The 18,570-nt window shown below is 39.8% G+C and overlaps 1 protein-coding gene across 1 annotated transcript; it reads left to right on the forward strand.

The window, feature by feature from the left end:
- The first annotated feature begins 358 nt into the window (after window positions 1-358).
- LOC132615036 (protein METHYLENE BLUE SENSITIVITY 1-like) lies at window positions 359-979 on the forward strand. Its single transcript, XM_060329592.1, has one exon. The coding sequence runs from the start codon at window positions 497-499 to the stop codon at window positions 815-817; it is 321 nt and encodes a 106-aa protein (XP_060185575.1). The 5' UTR covers window positions 359-496; the 3' UTR covers window positions 818-979.
- The last annotated feature ends 17,591 nt before the right edge of the window (window positions 980-18,570 follow it).

Consider the following 18,570-nt stretch of genomic DNA (forward strand, 5'->3'; position numbering starts at 1 on the left):
ATAGACATCCAAGGGGAGTGTTATAAATATTATTTCTTATTGTGGATGTCTATTTTTATGAGAAATATTAGGGTTAGTGACTTTGAGATCAAATCACTTTTCCCCTATAAATATAGAGGTTCTCCTTCATTGTAAATCAATCCCTAACAAGAGAAATAAAAGAATTATCCTCTCTTCTCTCTTTCTCTACTATATTTTTGTTCTTGCTTTATTATTTTATAACCTTTTGAAATAGATGGAGGCACATTTGACCCCTTTCCGTATTTTTAATGTCAAGAAAATTAGAATAATAAATAATTTCAGTTCATACTTCATACCAATCCTTTCCGAGCAAGGGAAAAAAAAAGGGGGGGAATAAAAAAGAGAAAAAGCCCTTTATATATCCCATTGCAATACAAAATAAAATCAACCCTAGGGTTTTCTCTCCCCATTCTCCTTCGCCTCAAAGAGACGCCAATTTTATAAGAGGAAAGAATCCAATAGCCACCCAATCATCATGACAGGAAAAGCAAAGCCAAAGAAGCACACAGCCAAAGAATTAGCAGCAAAGATCGATGCAGCAACAACCAACAGGGGTGGTGGCAAAGCTGGAAAAGCCGACAGGTCTGGTATTGAAAAAGGTGGACATGCTAAGCTTGAATGCCCTCTTTGCAAAGTGACTGCACCTGATATCAAGTCTATGAAGATCCATCATGATGCTAAACATCCCAAACATGCTTTTGATGAGACAAAACTCAACAATCTTCATGCTGTTACTCCTGTTGCTGAATCTAGCAACAAGGTTAAACCCGGTATCCGTGGCAGTCTCAAGAAGTGATTAAATAGGGATAATAGACTTTGTGGGGGGCATGAATAATATGTAATCGTTATCCTTCTCATGTTTCTTGGTTTATATGGAAGTTACTGATGTTATGGTTGTTATTGTGGCTGTTGTTCCGGATATAATTTGCTTTTATATATAATTACTGTTTTGATGTTACTCTCCCGGGATTAGGACAACTTTTATACTTTGACATAAGAATTGTGATACATATTATAAACTATAAACACGTACTAATGGCTAGTGCTATAATAAGATATCAAGTCTATGATGATCTATCATGATGCCAAACATCCCAAAGCTAATTTCAACATTCTTCATGCTGTTACTCCTGTTGCTGAATCTAGTAACAAGCCTAAACCCAGTATCCGTGGCAGTCTCACGAAGTGAAATTGAAATTGCTTTTAGGGATAATAGTCTTTGTGGTTGTGGGCATAAAACTATAAACACGTACTAATGCTTAGTGCTCTAATAATAGCATATAACACCTGATATCAAGTCTGGAAGATCCATCATGATGTTAGACATCCCAAAGTTGCTGATGAGACCAAACTGAATAATCTCCGTGAAATTTAAATAGGGATAATAGTCGTGTTATGGGGGCATGAATAATATCGAACCCACTTCTAGTTTCTGGTGATGCAATCATTATTATATGTTTCTTGGTTTATATGGAAGTTACTGATACATACTTTTTGCATACAAAGCTATAAACTAGAAACACATACTTTTTTTTTTTGAGACTTGTAACAGAAGAAACACATACTTTTGAATACTGCTATAATAAGATATCAAGTCTATGAAGATCTATCATGATGCTAAACATCCCAAAGTTGCTTTTGATGAGACCAAATTGAATAATCTTCATGTTAGTGCTCCTGTTGCTGAATCCAGCAGCAAGCCTAAACCCGGTATCCATGGAAGTCTCAAGAAGTGAAGTAAAATTGCTTTTAGGGATAAAATAGACTTTGTGGGCATTAATAATATGTAATCATTATCATGTGTTTCTTGGTTTATATGGAAGTTACTGATGTTGTGGTTGTTATTGTGGCTGTTCTGGATATATATGTGATTACGTTTTGATGTTACATCTTCTTGGATTCGAGGTCTTTGATTCAATTTGAAAACTATGAGAAAGCCACGGCTAGCTCTCACTTTTGTACTTGACATAAGAATATATAGGATCCCAGTGATTGGAGTTTGCTATTGGTTTTACTTCTATATGATGGTTTGCTTTTATAATTTGGTGGGAATTTCTTGGTAGTTTAGTTAGCTGATATGTCTATTTCTGGTCGTTGTTCTGGATATAGTTGGATTTCGTCCATATATATTACTCCCTCCGTCCCAATTTATGTGATATAGTTTGACTGGGCACGGAGTTTAAGAAATAAAGGAAGACTTTTGAATGTTGTGGTCTAAACAATTCAAAAATATTTGTGTGGTTAGAAATCATTTCGTTAAGTGTAAAAGATAAAGTTTAAAGTTAAATTGTTGTCAGTAAGGAATTGTATCATTCTTTTTGGGACTGACCAAAAAGGAAAATGTATCACATAGGACAGAGGGAGTATGTGATTACAATTTATCGTTACTTTTCTTTGGATTCGAGGTCTCTGATTAAATTTGAAAAAGAAAAACAGGAGAGATAGGGATCGGGAAAACTTTTATACTTGACATAAGAATATACAGAATCCCAATGATTAGAATTTGCTGTTGATTTTGCTTGTATATGATGGTTTCCTTTTATTTTTTGGTGGGAGTTTCTTGGTTGTTTAATTAGCTGATGTATTATTGTTGTTGGGAGAGCTTAAGGGTCATGATGCTTAGTGATTATTGTGCTAATATTTTTAAGGGTTTGTGAGAGTTTGCTCTTTTGATGTTAAACGGGATGATAGTCCTATGGGCATGACTAATATGGAATCCATGCCTAGCTTCTTTTTTTGATGAAGAATCCATGCCTAGCTTCTTTTGCTCTAGTTATCTATTTGTCTTGGTTATATGGAAGTTGCTGCTTATGTTCTCCAGACAGGGTTGTTGTTTTAGGAATAGTTTGTTTTTCATATCCCTTCTCAAAAAAAGAAAAAAGTATGTTTTCATTTCTGTTGTTAGGTTTACTTGTATTTTAGTCTCTGATTCCATTGAACAAAGGAAAAGGAAAAAAAAGGGTTTCTTTACAGAGGAGTTTATGGAAAAGAGATCAGTGAAGTTTTATTTTTGAAGCAAGAATTACAGATCTGGCTCTGTTATTGTTGCTTATGTATAATAGCTTTTCTTCCTTTGTTTGTTTTTTTTTTTTTTTTTCTGCGGGATCTTATTGGTATCTTAGTGATGTATTGGCATTGTTGAGAGAGAGCTTGGCATCATTATCTCTAGTGATTGTAGTGTAATTTGAGCTATTATCTGCTTGTGTGTTGATACTTTTGGGAGGGCAGCAGAGTTTGATATGTTAACTACGGGCAGAGCATATGAGTTTAGTTAATAGTGACAATTGTTGATGACACCTTTTGTTTTCGCATTCAGATATTGTTTCTGATTGTGTACAAATATTAAGGTGTTCAGGCATAGTCGAAGAAAAAAGTAGACCGTAGATAAAGCTGTTGAAGAAACTTATTAAGATTACATACTTAAGAGCTTTTGTTGTAGACTCATGCTAGAGTTATTATTGCTTTGAAGTTTTTTTCATCTTTTATCATCTATGTGCGCACATATTATCCCATTAACTCATAATACATTCAAAGTTGTTTTGGTGACCGTCACTAAGCATCAAGGAGTTTGTTGGATTTGCTTGCCCAGTAAATTCCGGTGTCTTTTTATTTGGAAGTTAGGAGATTGTATTCGTCTATGCTGCAATGCTGGATTAGAAGAACCACAGGCTTGTTTTGACAGTACGTTTTCCCTGTTTATGGTTAGTATTTATTGCCAGTTGAGTGCCCTGTTTATGTTAACTTTGCTCACATTGCAAACTGTCAGAGTGTAAACTTATTGGATAATATATATGTATTTGACTGTGATAGCCAATGTTTGGTCTGCCTAGGATAACAATAGTTGTTTACATTGTGCGCACACTTGATGTCCGGACGATGAGAAGGATTGGTTTCTGATCCTTTTAACTTTTGGTTGGACTTTAAGCGTGCATCTTACAGATTTCTGTAATGACATGATATCTTTAGATTGTAATCACATTACTTGGTTGCCGTGCTTTCTCACTGCTTCCAGCTAGGAATTTCATCATTTACTTAAATGTTCTTACTGAAAGTCAATCTACACATACGTCTCGCTTTTTCTTGGTTGTATCAATGAACACATTGAAATCTGTATTGTAGTTTCATTTTCCTGGTACCACAAAGGCTAGAGTCTTCTATTGATGCTCTTAGGCATGTGGGTGCTCTCACATATGTTATGGAGAATTGGTGGTATTTTAGCTACTTATAGATGATGGAATGGTCAAATTTGTAAATCCATGAAGTAGTTTTTTGATTATCAGAGTTATGCTGCTCTCTGATTGTTACTAATTAGTTATTCTTTAATCTTTTTTTCTTGCTTGGTTTGAAATGAGGCCCATGAAGATTGTGGTTTTCATATAAACATGGTGCTAAAACTGGCCTGTGTTATTAATGTAATCTATTGGACTGTAAACAGGCAAGCTCTGAATCTCTGTACTGGTTGCTCTCTTCATGCATGTGGTGCATGTGTTGTGGCTGCAACTTGTATTCTTATGTTTTTCCTTTTAGTAATCACATGAGTGGAATCAATATCCTATTTTATGGGGTCGTCTCAGCTTTTTTCTTCTATCACATTGTGTCGGATACATTGAATCTTATTTCATTTTGGTATATCTTCCTCCATTTTCTCATATTACTTCATCTTCTCAGTCCATTGGTACATAATCGCGTTGGAAGTGACTGCTATGAAATGGTGTAGCTGAAATATTATTTGTCACCCCCTTCTAACCAACTGTTGAATGCCAAGGATACAATTTTTTTTTTTAACCTCTCCCCAAGAGCTTTTCCTTTTTGCTCCCTTGATGACTCAGATCTATAATTTTCGGGTTAGAGGTGGAGAGTGCTTATCATCATAGCAACTCCTTTTGTTTGGCAAGGATACAATACTTATCAACTTACCAATATTTCTTTATTTTTGTATTCATTGGCAGTACTGTACCTTAGTAATTCAGCAAATCAGGAAAAAAAAAAACTAGAAAGGAACAGTAGGAAAATAAAAAATGGCTTTTGGGTCCCACTTAGGCTGAACTTGTGCTCACCTTGTTTCTGTCTGTTATGATAGCTATGAAACCTTGCTGGTTCTTACGTCCGTGTAGAAAGTCGTGGTCTATGTTGGCGGCTTGGCGCGTATAACAAATTTTGTTTTTGTCCAATGTTATTTATATATTACAAAGGCAAATCCATGAGAACCCCTTGCAAAAAGCTAGATATAAGTTTTTGAAAAGGCGTTCTAAAATATTTTACAAAACCTACTGTTTAATCAATGCAAGAGAACATATTTCTGACGCAACTTTTTAAAGCAAACGCTACCTTGGATTCCTAATGGGAGTGTGCCTTGGTACGTGAGATGTGATTGTTTTATCATCTATTCAAGGTCTATATGTCCTTGGACAATTATTCTTCTCGTTTTTTGTTCTCTATACTGATGGACATGGGCAAAAGAGTTTACTTTATTTTGGGAGAATATATAATCATCCTTTGAAATATGTTTACCCTTAAAACGGTAACAATTAAATTCATAAGTGGTTTACAGGATATGTGACTAGATTAATAAGTTAAGTATAATAATAGTATGCAATAATAAATGTTATATTGATGAATAAGAGTAAGAACAGCTTAGGAAACCGAATTGATGACATTGAGAATTTGGTCTGGTTTGTGAAATAGCTTCTCTAACCCGATCCAATCAGTAAGAAAACTCCTCTCCCTCTTTTTCAGATTACAAGTATGAAAATTAATAAAAGATTAGCCCTAAAATGAAGGGGGTGCATCCTTATTTATAGCCAAAAATAGATGGCCTTAGTACAACCTAAAAAAGGCCTTTTAAGAAAATCCTAAAATGGATAAGACGGCGTGGCGCCCGTACGGATGTCAGAAATTCCGTACGGATGTCAGCACAAATGACGGAGCAGTTAGGTGACGTGTAGCCTGGCTCGTAACGGATACTCCGAACCTATGTCGAGTGTCTTCCCCTCAGGTTCGGGTTTTCTGTGTCTACCAACATACTCTCGATTTTTGACATTTAGTTGGAAAAGCTCACGACTCCTTGGCCCTCGTTCCCTTCGATCTTACCCGAGGTTCTTCTTCGACCTTGCATCGGACAGCTGAGACATTTAGTCCGATTTTTACCGTACACAAATTGCTTCAGTTTTTACCGTATACAGATAGTCCCCACACTTCTCGGATCGAAGTTTCACCGAAGTGACGGGAAGTGGATCATAACCTCGGTGACTTCCTTAGAAAACTTCCCTTTGAAAATAAGCAGGAAATGAGATGTCTCTTCATGTCACGTCTCTCTGACTTCAGACACGTGTCCTCTCTTAGTTGGACGACCCTTCGGTAACCGCCTCAAAGTTTCATCTATAAAAGGCATCACGGTCATATTCACTTTTCACTTCTTTGATCGTTTCTCTCCTCTTACTCCTTTTCTTAAATTTTCTTTCGAATTTTTGAGCCTTCGATATTTTCCGAGAAACTCTTATCCGAGGTCCCAAAATCTTCTCGATTTCTTGAAAAATCTTCTTTAATCCTTTATAACTTCATCCTTTTCATCTCCAAATCTTCATATCTTCATATTTTCATCTTCAAACCTTCATATCTTCATATTCCCATCTCCAAGCCTTCATATCTTCATATTTTCCATCTTCAAGTCTTCAAATCTTTATACTTCGATCTTCAAACCTTAAAAAATGGCAATGAACACCGAATCTACTTCCAAAAACGTTCCTTCAGTTTCTTCTCCGAATGTCAAGGTTGTCGCCAGCCCCAAGGACAAAACACAAGTTAGCTCCTTCGAATCCCAGGCCAAGGACATAATCCCTTCGAGATACAATTTTGACCACGAGTTCGTTGTTGAAACGACTGTAAAAAAGCCTGATCGGGGCTACGACGTTAGTCCTTACCCTTCATCGATCAAACAGGCACACCTTCCAAGAGTCCGAACTGACTGCGGTTGGACAACCGCCTTATAGATATCATCGCTTCCGGTGATGATGAAACAATCACCAACTTTAGGGAGGGGTTCTTGTATATTTACACATACCCTTTTACTTTCAAGCTCGACCCTCCAATAGACCCGATCATCCTAGAGATGTGCCGGACATATAAAGTGTGCCTTGCTTAAATTGGTCTGAACGTTTGGAGGATCGTGGCCTGCCTTCGCCTTCTGGCCAACAATGCGAATGTCGACTTAACCCTGCACCATCCGATCCAGCTATACTGCCCGAGGATCTTTCGTGGCCGGAGTTATAAAGCTCTCCAAACGAGGGAGGAACCCCATTCTTTCCTGCGTTGATGAGAATAGAGATCGAGGCTAGTATGAGCGTTTTGTTCGGGTTAGAACCGTAGATATCATACCAGTAGAGTTTATGCCTTTTCCCGAAAGATGGAACGACAAACGTAAGTTTTATAGGGCTTATCCCCTTTTTACGTGCCTTTGATCATTTCTCTAAGTATTTTCGATGTTTCAGCTGACGGTTGGGTTCCGGATATGATATCTCGATTTCCTAGGTGGATCGAGAGTATCATAAGCCAACATCCGCACCAAGAGCGGACATGGAAAAATCTGTCCCACAAAAGGTGGGCTGCACAAAATCATGGTATCTTTCTCTTTCCTTTTCTTTGCGTTATTTTTTCTTCTCTTCAACTTCTTTTCGATCTAACCCTTTCGATATTTAGATTTGGCAAGAGGTTCTTCGACCCTTCGGCCCGCACCAGCAGGTGAACCCTCCACGTCGGGTTCAGATTTTGATATTTCAAAATCAGCACGACTTATAGCCGAGGTTGAAAAGAAGAAAAAGAAGTCCAAGTCTTCTTCTAAGGGCCATAAAAGAAAGAAAAGTTCGAGGGATGCAGCGGGTGCATCCGAAGCTCGAGGTTTGAGGGATGACCCCGATAACGACGTCTGGGTCGCAAGAATTAGTTCGGATCTTTCTATTGCTGCTACCGAGACTGAGACAACTCCGGAGGAGAGCGCCGCAGTTAATCTGCCCGGGTCTGCCATAGATGGGAAAGTTGAGACCCCTTTACCCCCGATAGCAGAATTTCTCCAAGCTCCGCTTCCTTTAAGGGTCGTCAAGATAATCGACGTTACAGGAGACACTTCCCCTGAGGCGGAGCCTTCGGCAAAAAAAGCCAGACGGGCAGAAACAACTTCCCCACCTCCTCCTGCTCAATCCTCGGAGCAGGAGAATTTTGATCATATGTTTCCCGAGGATGGGTCTGCCAATAATCCTCCTGCAATAGCGGAAGCCTTCGGGTTCGGTCACCTCCCTATTCCATAAGTGTCGAGGAGGGATACTCGGTCTACTGAGTCTGGCTCAAGGTCTCGGCTTGTAGATGTTTTTCCAGCCCAAGTGTAGAGCCAAGGAGGACTAGGTTGACCATGGTCACCGTTCCCGAAGACTGCAACTTTTTGTCCCATCCCGTGGGGCTGGCCAGTTATCTCTGACCTCTTGTGTCAGAGTCTGATAAAGAGATGACCGGACTCTCGTGGCAGTGCCTTCTCAACGAGAGTATGTATGCTGGCAACCAGGTGAACATTTTTCTCCTTTTTCCCTTCCACAAGTTTCAACTTTTTTGGTGTAACCTTCAATGTCTACTGATTTCTAACTTTGTTTCCTTTTTTTTTTTTTGCAGTCTGTTGTACTAGAGAACGAAGGTTTTCTTCGAGCTCAGCACGAGATAGATGATTTACGGGTCGAGTTGGATGCCCAGTGCCAAGAGTCTGAGAAGTTCAAACTTCTCCTTCAACAAAAAAAAGATCAGTTGAGCCAAATCGTCGGTCCTCCGACCCTCCAAGCCAAACTTGAAGCAGCTAAGAAGGATAACCTTCGGTTAAAAAATGAACTCGATGATTTGGTCCATAAGAACAAAGTCCCGGAAGAGGACAATAGGCAGTTCAACAGAGAGAACTCCGAGAACATTTCAAAGCTCAGTGAATTAGAGGCCAACATTGCCCAATTGAGGCAGGGACTAGACTCCGTTAAAGGTGAGGCTGCAAATATGAAGGAGAAGTTTAGTCAACTCGTGTCCGAAAGGGCCGTTGAGAAGGAAACCTTGAAGGTTGCCCAAGAGAAAGCTGAGAGTCGAGCCCGGGCCAATGAGAAACTCAAGAGTGACCTTGAGGCCGCTGTTCGATACAATGATGGACTTTAGGCAGAGTTGGTAGCTTCTAACCACGTTTACAATACTTTGAACGAAATGAGGTCCGAGCTGGAGGTCAAATTAAAAAAGGCTCAAGACGACCTGAAGGAAGCTCATGACGAAGTTGAGGCTACCGAAGCTCGGTCCATCCTTCTAGTATAATACAAGAAGTGGAAATCTCGAAGGTCTACACTTGAAGCGGCTCATCGAGGCATTACAGATATTTCTGCTCGGACTGCTGAGGCAAAGGAACTCGATAATAAAGCCAAGAAAGCACTCAATGATAGTTCCGAGGAAGACCCTGAAGAGTCTGGCTCTGATGACTCGAGTTCCTTTTCGGCAGATTAAATAGGCTTAAAGGACTTTTTCATTTTGTTTCAATTTTTGTAATTTTTAAAGGACAGGCTTTAGCCCTCTATGATATAAAATTTGCATGGGCTTTCTTTTGCCAGTATTTCTTTTGATCATTTCTGATACTCAGTCATATGAGAACTGAGTTAAACGAATAGATTCTTGAGTCGAATAGAATTTATGATATTGATTCACTTGAAAACGCCTGAGGTTCGACCGTGAGCCCTTTACAATTTTTGTCTTATCAGACGAGCAGTTAATAATTTTGCTTTTTAACGAAAAAACGAAAAAATGAGCAAACTTAACTTATGCGTTTTGGGCTCTACTTATACCGGTTCAATTTCATCCGATATCATAATGAGGGCTTGCCCGCGGGAGCCTTTTATTGCTTTGTGAATCCGGACGTCTCTGAACCACTTCGGGCATATGAGTCGATGTCTTTAATTACTCGACCCTCTTTCGACTATTTGAAGTCTTTGTAAATTAGGCTAATTATTACCTTGGTGCCTTCGTCTATTTTGTGACAGTAGTCCCCAGTCGAGGGTAGCCTATGGGCTTTAACAAATAGTTACTCTCGGGTACTTTCATAAGAAGTCATATTTGATGTGTATTTTTACCGAAGTATTTTTCTTCATATTTCAAATCATTATCTCATACAAGAAACTAAGGACTTCATCCGAATCCTTCTGCCTTTTGCCGTAGCAAAACTATCTGGGCACGATTCATTTGATCATTTGGCCCTTATAATGAATCCTAATGCAGAAGGTTTGGTCAATTCAAAATACAAAAAGTGTTTCGACTTTGACTTCACTTCTTACTTCGTTTCTTAGAGTTTTCTTCGATCTTGTTGTCCCTGGCAAGGGTATCATAGACCCCTAGTGTTTGTGTGGGAGGCATGAGCGGAGAAAAACTATAGAAAATGACGTTGTTGAATCCCCAGTCCCTAGTACTTAGCTGGTCTTCAAGTCCTCGGCACTTAGCCTGGTTTTTGAATGAGAAAAGTAACACGTTGTACATTGTTGCCTCGTTAAAAACCTTGCTGGAACACCCACTTCGGGATAAAACCAAGTAAGAAAAAAAGAGTGCAACACATGTTTTCAGACCTAATTCTACTTCTTTCGAATTTTGCTCTATTTTGAACCTGCAAGGAAAAGTTGAGAATCACTGACATTCACAAAGGGTTAGTAGCTCGTACCTTAGCAATAATCTTTTTTCAAGTGTGCCATGTTCTAGTTGTTGTGCAGCTGTTGACCGTCTCCAGCTTCTAATTGATACGACCCTTTGCCGGTTATTCCAGTTATCTTATACGGTCCTTCTCACTTTGAGCCCAATTTCCATCGTCGGGATTCTTAGTGTGCAGGGTAATTTTCCGAAGCACGAAGTCCCCAACTTGGAAATGCCGAAGATTCGTTCTTCGATTGTAATATCTCCCCATTCCTTGTTTTTGAGTCGCTAAACGGAACAACTCATTCTCGAGAAGTTCGCCCGCTAATTAAGCTTTACAGCCATAACCTCTTCATTTGACTTGTTCGTCGCATATCGGAACCTTAGGCTCGGCTCTCCGACTTCCACAGGAATCAAGGCTTCCGCACCATAAACTAGAGAAAAAGGTGTTTCTCCAGTACTTGACTTCGATGTCATTCTGTAGGCCCATAGTACCTCCAACTAAACTTCCTTCCACTTGTGCTTCGACGACTATAGTCGCTTTCTTAGATTTTGAATTATGGTTTTATTCGTCGAAGCACAAGTGAAAGTCATTGACCTTATTACCTATGAACTGTCTACCGTTGTCGCAAGTTATCTCAGTAGGAATGTCGAATCGACAAATGATATGGTCCCAAATGAAGTTAATGACTTCCTTCTCTTTGAATTTCTCTAAGGCCTGCGCTTCAACCCATTTAGAAAAATAGTCAGTCGTAAACAGAATGAACCGAGCCTTATCGGGAGCCCATGGAAAAGGACCGATAATGTCCATTTCCCATTTCATGAATAGCCAAGGGTATAGGACCGGATGCAGCAACTCCCCCGGTTGGTGTATCATTGGTGCGTGTTTTTGGCATCCATCGCATTTTCGGACAAAATTTTTCGCGTCCTCCTCCATCCAGTTCCAGTAGTATCCTGCTCTGATTATCTTTCGGACCAAGGCTTTGGCTCCCGAATGGTTGCTGCAGGTTCCTTCATGGACCTCCCACATCACATAATTTGTTTTTTCGGGCCCCAAGCATTTAGCCAAAGGTCCGTAGGAAGATCGGCGATACAACTGGTCATCGACCAAACAGAACTCGCAGCTTTGGTTCGAAGGGACCTCAACTCCTTAGAGTCTACTAGAAGCTTTCCATCTCGCAAGTATTTATGTCTTTATTGCGCCAATCCCATGTCAAGCTCATTGTATTTATCTCAGCGTGGCCATTTTCCATTGCTGAATTCATTAACTGAATGACCATGACAGAATTGAATTCTTCCGCTCCGACCAATGAACCTAAGTTAGCCAATGCATCTGCTTCATTGTTCTGTTCCCTCAGTACATGTTGCATAGTCCATTCTTTGAACCAGTGTAGGATTACTTGAATTTGTTGATCCTAATTCGACATTAGAAGTCTATTGATTTTTCCCTAATAACCGAATACTTTTGTCTGTAAATACTGTTTTTCTAGGTATCTCTACATTCGTTCATCTTTGACTTCGAAAATACCGTTGACTTGATTCACAACCAGAAGGGAGTCGCACTTTGCTTCGATGACTTCAGCCCCTAAACTTTGAGCCAATTCCAAACTTGTAATCATAGCCTCATACTCGGCTTCATTATTAGTCAATTTTAAAGTCCTGATTGATTGTCGAATAATATCGCCTGCGGGGACCTTAAGAACAATTCCCAGTCCGAACCCTTTTACGTTCGATGCTCCATTCGAATACGGGGTCCAGATCCCCAAGGTTTTCCCTGAGGTTAGAAAAAGCTCTTTTTCTACTTGGGGAACCATTGCAGGTGTAAAGTCCGCTACGAAGTCGGCCAGAATTTGGGATTTAATTGTCGTGCTAGGTTTATTCTCGATGTCATAACCGCTTATTTATACGGCACATTTCGTCAACCTTCCTGATAGCTCCGGTTTATGCATGATATTTTTTAATGGGTAAGTGGTTACTACACATATGGAGTGGCATTGAAAATAAGGTTTCAGTTTCCTAGAAGCACTTACCAAAGCTAAAGCCAATTTTTTGAGGTGAGAATAACGTGTCTCTGCATTCCCTAATGTTCTAATCACATAATAGATAGGAATTGCGTACCTTCTTCTTCTCGGACCAAAACGCTGCTTACCGCGACTTCGAATACAGCAAGATATCAGAACAGCTGCTCATCTGCCTTTGGTGTGTGCAGCAAAGACGGGCTCTACAAGTACCGCTTTAGACCTTCCAAAGCTTTCTGACATGTCGGTGTCCATAAGAAGTCATTCTTCTTTCTTAGCAGTGAAAAGAACTGGTGACTTTTATCCGAAGACCTTGAAATGAACCGGCTCAGAGCCGCTATCCTTCTGGTTAACCTTTGCACTGCCTTCACGTTGTTAACTACTTCAATGTCTTCAACGACCTTAATTTTTTTTTGAGTTGATTTCAATTCCTCGGTTCGACACCATAAAACCCAAGAATTTACCCGATCTAACTTCAAAGGCACAATTATCCGGGTTCAACTTCATGTTGTATTTGCGAAGTATGTCGCAGGTTTCTTGCAAATGCTTTAAATGGTCGTCTGTTTCCAGGGACTTAACTAGCATATCATCAATATAAACCTCAATTATTTTACCTATCTGTTCTTCGAACATTCGGTTAGCTAGGCGTTGGTAAGTTGCACCGGCGTTTTTTAATCCGAATGGAATTACATTATAGCAATAAGTCCCAAATTTGATTATAAAAAAAGTTTTCTCTTGATCCTCCGAGTCCATCCGAATCTGGTTGTAGCCGGAGTAGGCATCGAGAAAACTTAACATCTCATGCCCGGTCGTCGCATCGATCATTCGATCAATGTAAGGCATAGGGACCGAATCCTTTAGGCATGCTTTGTTCAAGTCCTTTTAATAAATGCACATTCTGAATTTATTACCTTTCTTTGGTACGACAACGACATTAGCTAACCAGTCTAGGTATTTAACCTCCCAAATGGAACCTATTTTTAAAAGCTTTGTTACCTCTTCTTTGACGAAGGCATGCTTTACTTCGGCCATCAGTCTCCTTTTCTGTTTCACCGGATTTTTTTTAATTGAGGCTTAACTTATGCGTCGTTACTTCCGGTGGTACACCTGTCCTGTCTAAATGGGACCATGCAAAACAATTGGTGTTAGCTTGAATAAATTCAATTAATTTATGCCTGAGCTCCGAGATTAACCCCATGCCCAGGTATACCTTTCTATCCGACAAGTGTACAAACAAGATAATCTGTTCCAGCTCTTCTATGGTAGACTTGGTTGCGTCTGAATCATCCGGCAGCATGAACGATCTGGGCACACCGAAGTCGTCTTCTTCGAAGTTCAAGCTCGTCTCTTTCTTTTCTTCACTTGAAATGTCCGAGCTTCCATTATGTAATTGCTATTTAGTATGTTTGCCTTTTGTTGATTCAACAGCTTTTAGGGACGGTTCCTTCTGAGTGGGGGTGCTTCTTCGACTGCGAACATCTCTTTTGCCGCGGGTTGTTCACCATAGACCATTTTTATCCCTTCCGAGGTTAGGAATCTCAACATTTGATGTAATGTCGAGGGTACTGCCCTCATGCTATGAATCCACGGTCTGCCGAGCAACGCATTATACTTCATCTCACCCTCGATGACATAGAACACCGTTTGTTGAATAGTCCCGACGATGTTTACCGGCAAAGAGATTTCTCCCTTAATAGCTTTGCTCGCCATGTTGAATCCGCTGAGAACCTGAGTTTCCGGCATAATTTGGTCCAACAGCCCCAGTTGTTCTATCACTCTCCATTGGATAATATTGGCCGAACTACCTGGATCAATCAAAATACATTTAACTTTAGATTTAAAAATAAGGATAGAAATTACCAAAGCATCGTTGTGCGGCTAAATGATGCCTTCTACATCCTCATCGTTGAAGGAAATAGATCCTTCTGGTACATAATCCCCAGTTCGTTTCTCTCGAACAACTGAAACCTTTGTCCTCTTCATCATCGGACCTCGTGGCATTTCCGTTCCACCGATTATCATATTGATCACGTGTTGAGGCTCCATGGGCTCGACCTGTTTGTGATTTTCCTTGCCTTTATAGTGTCCTTTGGCTCGGTCACTTAATAATTCGCGAAGGTGACTATTTTTTAACAATCGAGCCACATCTTCTCTCAATTGGCGACAGTCCTCGTTCCTATGACCATGAGTTCCGTGATACTCACATATCATGCTTGGATCTCTTTGAGCTGGATCGAATCTTAGTGGTCCCGGCCACCTTGCATCCTTGATATGGCCAATGGCCGAGACAAGATCTGTGGTGTTAATGTTGAAGTTGTACTTTGATAACCTTGGGTTGTCTCCCTTGTTGGCAGATCCACTACTATCACCTCTAAACAGCAAACCTCGACTGCTTGACCAGCGATCAGATCGCTTGTCACTCCTATTCCAATGATGACTAAGACCGTTTCTTCCCATATCCGACCTAAGGTTGGATTTCTCCGGTTGAGCATACGGTTGGTATCTATCCTTCGGTGGCCTTATCTCCAATTCGAAAGTCCTTCTCGACCTTTCGGAATTCTTACTTCCGCGTATCGGGCCTAGGGGAAGTTCAAGTTGATCATCCTCTACCCAAATCTTGGATTCGTACCTGTTATGAACATCGGCCCAAGTTACTACCTCGTATTCCAACAAGTTTTCATTTAATTTAAACGAGACAGTAGAGCTTTAGGGGTTAAGACCCTTAGTAAAGGCTTGAGCGGCCCATTCTTCCGAGACCAGAGGGAGTTCCATTCGTTTCTTTTGGAACCTATTCACGAACTCTCGGAGTAGTTCGTTATCTCTTTGGGTGATTCTGAAGATGTCCTCTTTTCTTGCTTGTACCTTCTTGGCTCCGGCATAGGATTTGATAAACACATCTGCGAGCATCTCAAAAGAAGTGATGGAATGCTCAGGCAGATGGTCGTACCAGGTCAGTCCCCCTTTAGACAGCATTTCACCAAACCTTTTTAGTAACACTGATTCGATTTCATCTTTTTCAACGTCGTTGCCTTTTATGGCGCAAGTATACAAAGTCACATGCTCCTACGGGTCCGTCGTCCCATCATATTTTGGGATGTCGGGCATTTTGAACCTCTTCGGGATCAGCTTCGGGGCCGTACTCTGAGGAAAAGGCCTTTGAATGTATCTTTTTGGGTCCGGTTCCTTCGAGATTGGAGGTGCCCCCGGGATCTGGTCCACTCGAGAGTTGTATGTTTCTACCTTTTTCTCAGTATATTCGACCCGTTTAGCTAATTTTTCGGGCATTTTCAGGACCTCGACAGATGCACTGAACCCCGATCCGTTGTCACTATCAACGACCCGATCTTTTTATCGCCTTGGCTCGGTAGCCCGACTAGGCCCTGCCGATACTGTTCAGTTGTCTTTATTTTGTAGCCGAGCTATTGCCACCTGTTGTTCATGCAACATTTCAAATATCAAACATAAGTTAATTTCCTCTATGGTATCCGGTGTTTTTCAGGCTAGCGCCCGACACAAAGTTGCTGAATTATTGCTATTTAAAGGATCTGTGGCCGGAATACCGGCATTGTTCTGGTTGGCGGTGTTCTAGTTAAGGCCTTCGGTTGAGTTGACAGCATTTGGATCGGCTAGATCAGTGGGGGATGCCTTCTGGTTTGGCAACCCGTTGTTGTCGTTTTCACCAATCAGCTCATTGTTGTTCACGTGTCCTGAATGACCACTGCTTGCCATCTTGAAAATTACCTGAATCACAAGCTTTCAAAGAACAAGTGAAAGATAGAGTTGTAAATTAATCACCACTATTATCCTATACCCCACGGTGGGCGCCAAACTGTTTACCCTTAAACGGTAACAATTAAATTTATAAGTGGTTTATAGGATATGTGGCTAGATTAGTAAGTTACGTATAATAATAGTATGAAATAATAAACATTATATTGATGAAGAAGAGAAAGAACAGCTTAGGAAACCGAATTGATGACTCTGAGAATTTGGTCCGGTTTGTGAAATAGCTTCTCTAACTCGAGACAATCAATAAGAAAACTCCTCTCTCTCTTTTTCGGATTACAAGTATGAAAATTAATAAAAGACTAGCCCTAAAATGAAGGGGGTACATCCCCATTTGTATCCAAAACTAGATGGGCCTTAGTACAACCTAAAAAAGGCCTTTTAAGAAAACCCTAAAATGGATAAGACGACGCGGCGCCCGTACGGATGTCAGAAATTCCGTACAGATGTTAGCACAAATGACGGAGCGGTTAGGTGACGTGTAGCCTGGCTCATAACGGAACTCCGAACCTATGTCGAGTGTCTTCCCCTCAGGTTCAGATTTTCTATATCTACCAACATACTCTCGGTTTTTGACATTTAGTTGGAAAAACTCACGAATCCTTGGCCCTCGTTCCCTTCGGTCTTACCCGAGGCTAATGATCTCGTTCTTCTTCAACCTCGCATCGGACAGCTGCGATATTTACTCCAGTTTTTACCGTATACAGATTGCTTCGGTTTTTACTGTATACAATCTGATTTCCAAAGAAATATCAAAGTTTTGGGCATTCTCTTCAAAGGTGGAGTCAAAATTAAAGCCAATGAACTCAACTTTTGAGACTCTTTGCAATTAAACTCATATATTTTTAAAATTATAGATTCAAACTTATTATATGCTAGATTCTTACCCATAAATTCATATTCCGTATTACAAGTAATGGATTTGACAAACCCAATATCGCAACGCTGCATCCATGTCTGACCCTACAACCCATTTTTATACATTTGAAATAATATTAGTATAAGCTCATTTTTAGCGCAAGTTGTAGTAGAATGCTTTACACTCCAAAGGAGCACAAGAAAAAAAAGCATTAAATTTTTATTTGTTTTGTATTCTTGTAAAAAGAATGTTGTCAATCTTTTTTATATTCCCTTTACTTTTTATTGTCTTTCTTTTTTCTTTCACTTTATTTATCTTGGCATTATACTGAATATGTCGTCGTTGCTTCTCCCCGGCCCTGTAACATTCCTACAGGGGAAAAAAGTCCGGCCACTAGAATTCTTGTTTTTTTTTTTTTTTTTTGCCAATTGTATCCTTTTAGTTTTTTCTTTTGCTTTCACTTTTTTTTAATTATTTTTTTCTTTTTTTTTTTCTTATCTTTTGTTTCTCCTTCTCACCACTCTGATCTATGATAGTATCACCTTCATAGATGAGTGATGGGCTACAGAAGGAGGAGGAAGATGAAGGGATTTTCTTTTTGTAATCTGACTTGTTTTAAGGATTGGAAAAAAAATAAGAATAATATAAAAAAGGAAATTACGTGGAAAAATAGGATTGGTACGTGATATTAACTGAAAAAGGCTATTAATATCATTTCAAACGAGTTTAGAGGGCCAAAAAGGACCCTCACAAATTTTCAGTGATTCTTTGAAAATTAGTACTTAGGGATAATTATGGATTTTCTCTTTTACTTTTCTCGTTTTTTCATTATAAATTTATTTTTCCTACTATGAAAGTCAATGACAAAACATGTTTAAAGCAATTGGATCCTGATACTTGAAATCTCCTTTATCCTTGAAAATAGTGGTTGATAACCACCTTCATTGTTTTAAAAAATAACATAAACAAGTAAAACGTTTCAACGAGATTGGAGTAAGGTTTGTGTACATCCTACCCTCCCCAGTCTTCACTTGTGCGATTACACCGAGTATGTTGTTGACTTCTTGTTGTGATAAACTAGTAAGACATTGAATTGTAAGCTTTCTTTATTCTTTCGTTTTCTTAAACCATTTTTCTTTTCTTCTTTTTGGGAAAAGGGTGTCGTGAGTGGGGTAAAGGGGGAGAGGAGGGTGGTAATTTCAGACAAAA

The sequence above is a fragment of the Lycium barbarum genome, chromosome 10 (genome assembly GCF_019175385.1).
Source record: "Lycium barbarum isolate Lr01 chromosome 10, ASM1917538v2, whole genome shotgun sequence".
NCBI lineage: Eukaryota > Viridiplantae > Streptophyta > Magnoliopsida > Solanales > Solanaceae > Lycium > Lycium barbarum.

Bases quoted from the DNA above. Each gene is read 5' to 3' on its own strand.
- LOC132615036 (XM_060329592.1), top strand. From the start codon at position 497: ATGACAGGAAAAGCAAAGCCAAAGAAGCACACAGCCAAAGAATTAGCA.